We start from the raw sequence: 4,715 nt of genomic DNA, 5'->3' as shown, positions 1-4,715 counted from the left end.
GTTTTACTACATCCAGATTTTACAGCTATTATCTGTAATAATAAAAGGGTAATATGCTAATTAGACCAGATGTCTTCCGGACGTCATTCCGGACATCCTTCCTGACGAAGCCGGGACCGGAGAAAAGCCAGCTTGGTCCTGGGTACCTGCCAGAGGGAAGCCAGTGCCAGCAGCTGGGGGAAGGAAGGCCTACTCTTGCATGAATTTTCGTGCATCAGGCCTCTAGTGTTACATAGATTCTAGGAGATGTGCAGTTAACACATGAAAGTGATTGAGAACCTTTGTATCTGGATCCCTTTTGGCAGGTTTGATGAGTCCTGTGGATACTTTCTCAGGATTGTGCTTTGGGTGCATTAAATACAAACTACAGTGAAAACCATTTATACTGAATTTCATTTATCAAAGTATTAAAAAACACGTTTGTGGTATAGTTACATATGTGCTTCCTTAGTAACATAATAAATAACAAGGTCTAATGGTGGTCTAATGACTATTTTAATTTCAAAATAGGGGTGATAAATAATATTTTAAGATATCTGTGTCAGTGAAATGGTCTTTTGAATTCCATCCATGGACCCCAAGTTAAGAACTATTGCTTATGGCACAAGACTGGGAGCATGGAGGTCAGTTAGGAAACCAGTCAGTATGGAGATAATGAAAAACCTTAGTGGAGACAGTTTGAAATGATCCCATGTAAGACTTTCTAATTATTACCAGTTGCTCAGTTGGTTGAAGTGTCAGATCATATGCCAAAAGGGTTGCTGGTCAATTGTCAGGGCACATGCCTAGGTTGCAGGTTTACTCTCCAGTCTGGGTGCATATGGGAGGCAACCATTCAGTGTCTGTCTGTCTGTCTCTCTCTCGCTCTCTCTCTCTCTCTCTCTCTCTTCCTCTCTAAAATCAGCATTTTTATACAATGTATGTACATCATAGAAAAATTAAGAAATAAAAAAAAAGAAAATATGCTCTACTGTAGTTTTTTAGAACTGAATACATATCCTGTTTTTCAGTTACCTCCTGCATGCCCCCTACCAGAAATTGAGCCTGCCACACTGGCTAGGGCCCTATTCTTGATTTTTATGGCTGCTCTTACATAGTTTTCCTCATTGTTATGTATTTAGTCTTATTTCAATATCATTGCTTAACCATCTTACCTTTGATTTTACAGGTTTTTGATTGGTCATGGAGCACATGTAGGAGCTGTCAACAGTGAAGGCGACACACCTTTAGATATTGCTGAGGAGGAGGCAATGGAAGAGCTACTTCAAAATGAAGTTAATCGTCAAGGTAGTGTAAAAGCAGTCTAAATGGAAAATAATTATTTACAACTGTTTTAGAAAGAACATCATACATTTTTAGTAAAATAATTGTTGGTATTGAAAGACAATTATAATTTGGAGGGAGGAGTCAGTCAGCTTACCTAATGTGCAGTATGATTCTATTTGAAAAATACATGTTTCTCAGCTCTATATCTTAATATTTTTAAGTTAAAAGAGGTATCGTAAGTGGTGGAATCAGGCATAAAATTATATGCTATTAAGAGCTTTGGAGAGAAATAAAACAGGCAAAAAGGGTCAGATGTACATAGGTTGAATGTGACACATTGTAAATATAAATAAAGCAGTCAAGAAGTTCTCACTGATAAGGTGGTATTTAAGCTAAAATCAGAATGAGGTGAGGACTGTTATGGGGAAAGAACATTACAGACAGGGGGAACAACCAATGCAAAGATAGGAGGGTACCTGGTGTATTCAGAGAAGCAGCAAGTAAACCAGTGTGACTGGAACAGGCAGAACAAGGAAGGAGTTGGAAGGAGATGACGACACAGAAGTAACTGAGCCACATTACATAAGGAAATTGGTTTACACAACAATATAAATGTACTTAACACTACTTAGCTATATACTTCAAAATGGTTATTGAAATGGCAAATTTTATGTTCTGTGTATTTTACTACAATTAAAATTGTAAATATAAATAAATCATATATAGTGATTCCCACTATATGTCATTGTGGCAATGATTAAATGGGTATTATCAGAAGAGAAATGTGTTTAACTAAGGTTAAAGGATAAAGAAAAGGTATGAATATTGGTTTAGAGCAGCAGTTCTCAACCTGTGGGTCACGACCCCTTTGGGGGTCGAATGACCCCTTCACAGGGGTCGTCTAAGACCATCAGAAAACACATATATAATTACATATTGTTTTTGTGATTAATCACTATGCTTTAATTATGTTCAATTTGTAACAATGAAAATAGATCCTGCATATCAGATATTTACATTACGATTCATAACAGTAGCAAAATTACAGTTATGAAGTAGCAACGAAAATAATTTTATGGTTGGGGGTCACCACAACATGAGGAACTGTATCAAAGGGTCACGGCATTAGGAAGGTTAGGAACCACTGGTTTAGAGGGTTGACTGCTACTGAAATGTGATTCATCAGGAAATAGGGTTAAAGGAATAGAAGCTAAACCAGTTCCTTGAAAAGAGATTTTTTATTCCTTGGGATTAGGAGAATTCCTAATGACTTCTCAGTTGTTCCTGGGAAAGAGATTTTTATTCCTTGATTAAGGAAATGCATAATGACTATTCAGTTGTTTAAAAAGAAAAATCTTATGCACTAAAACTGAGAAAATGTTTAAATGCCTAAATAGAATTGAGGCATTATAACAAGTGGTTGAAGATAATAGGAGAATAGGACACACATTAGAAAAGTTGTCTTAAACTGAAGCTTAAATAAGTACACAGAAGAGCTTTTAACAACTAGGCTCTAGGCAGGCATTTTGGAGTAATGGGATCTTCAAGACTGGAAGAGCTGGAAGTATATAACACATCACAAGCTAAAAAGAAGGGTACCTTATCTGCCATCTTGAGTGCCCAGATATCTAACAGTTTCCTGGAAAACTGGTTAAAATAAATCTTTTTATATTGTCTAATATTAGCAATTATTATGAATTAAGAAAGGTATGGAGATATACTGAAAATCTCTTGCCTTTGGTTCCCTTTTATATAAGGGAAACTGTTAGCAATGCTGATTTTAATTGTAATGATTCATTCAGTATTGATTAATGTGCCAGCAGATGTTCTGAGTGCTGGGTATTGAAGGGGGGGGGGGAGGCAATCTTTGTTCTTAAGAATTTCACAGTGGCAAATATATAAAAAGAGCTTCACAGTGCAGTGTGCTATTTGTAAAACATAGATAGAAACAGCATGTTGTGGGAGAACAGAAAAGGCTGTGACTAACTGTAGTAGTCAGGAAAGGTTTCAGAACAGTGACATTTGAGAAAGAGTTTGCTTGGCAGAGAAGGGAGGCAATGGACAGAAAAGACATGTCAGGCAGAGCTACCAATATATGCAAAGAAAAGGAATTGGAGATATAGCATATGTGGAGAATTCATTAGAATTGTAATGAGATAGAACGTCAGCATGGAATTAGTAAGAGCTGGAGGTGAGCCCGAAAAAGATAGGGCTCGAGCCGGATGGTGAGGATATATATTTGGTAGGCATAAACAGATGCAACAAAGACCTCAGCAAGAAATTAACCTGATTGGATTTGGTTTTTAGTAATAAAGCTGATGGCAATGAATTAAAATGGGGGCGGGGGGTGAAGAAGGCTCTTAAATATTACAGATGATAAGGGCCCAAATTATTACATTTAAGATGGGAAAGTAGGGCTGTCTTGAGAAAAATATTAAGGTAAAATTAAAACAGTTTGGTGAAGAATTGAATGTGGAGATAGAAAAAAATCATTTGCTTACTGAAATTTCCAGTGTAAGAAGTGATGGCTTGAATTTATATGGGAAAATGTGGGATGAAACAAAAGATTTATGAGTTTGTTTTGGGACATACTGAGTTTGTGGTGGCTAAAGCATTTCTAGAGGACAGTGTCTGGTGTACTATTGGAACTTGGAGATGTCAGAGTGGAAAATTTAAATCTGGGAGAATAATACATGAGAGAGAATTCCGGGAAATAGTGGATGAATGACTCTGGAACTAAAAAGGGAAGAACTAATACTAATAGTAGCTAACTCTTTGTGTGTGTGTGTGTGTGTGTGTGTGTGTTTGACATTTTAAATATATTTTTATTGTTGATAGTATTACAGATATCTCCCAGTTTCCCACCCTTTGCCCCCTTCCTCTCAGCCCACACTTCCCCCTCAAGTCTTCACTACCCTATTGCCCATGTCCATGGTCTATGCATATAAGGTCTTTATTTTATCTCTTCTCATCCCCCCAATCCCAAATCAGTCTGTTCCGTGCCTCCCTGCGTCAGGTCTTATTTTGTTGGTCAATTCATTTTGTTCATTAGATTCCACAAATACCGTATTTGCCGGCGTATAAGACGACTGGGCGTATAAGACGACCCCCTAACATTTCCACTCAAAATACAGAGTTTGTTATATACTCGCCGTATAAGACTACCCCCTCTTCCGCACACCTTCCACACACCAAATAAAAGGTAAAACAATATCAGATTTGATTTTAACATTTTAATTTATATTCAAATGCTTATGACATGCAGGAAAACTGTCACAAGGCTGTATGTAATCAAACATATACATAAAACAGTGCAAGTTTATTACCGGTAAACATACCGGTAATTCACTAAAGAAAACACACTCTATAGACTGGTACCGTAGATGCTTCTCAGGAACACAGGCAAGCAGCCCACAACCTAGAGGGACTGTCAATGATAGAAGAAAGAT

General features: G+C 37.2%; 1 protein-coding gene across 9 annotated transcripts in view; it reads left to right on the top strand.

The window, feature by feature from the left end:
• Window positions 1-4,715, top strand: part of PPP1R12A (protein phosphatase 1 regulatory subunit 12A) — a 142,782-nt gene that overhangs the window by 65,939 nt on the left and 72,128 nt on the right. For all 9 annotated transcript variants that reach the window (XR_001515724.1, XR_001515725.1, XM_006774709.2 and 6 more), the window contains exon 3: window positions 1,169-1,287. Coding sequence is in view for 7 of the 9 variants with exons in the window: in XM_006774709.2 (XP_006774772.1) it covers window positions 1,169-1,287 (119 nt within the window). In the remaining 2 variants the exon portion in view is untranslated. The remainder of the gene's footprint in view (window positions 1-1,168; window positions 1,288-4,715) is intronic.

Source organism: Myotis davidii, unplaced genomic scaffold, assembly GCF_000327345.1.
Source record: "Myotis davidii unplaced genomic scaffold, ASM32734v1 scaffold26, whole genome shotgun sequence".
In the NCBI taxonomy this organism is placed as follows: Eukaryota; Metazoa; Chordata; class Mammalia; order Chiroptera; family Vespertilionidae; genus Myotis; species Myotis davidii.
Note: the sequence above shows the minus strand (reverse complement) of the source record. Positions and strands in the feature narration are given on the sequence as shown.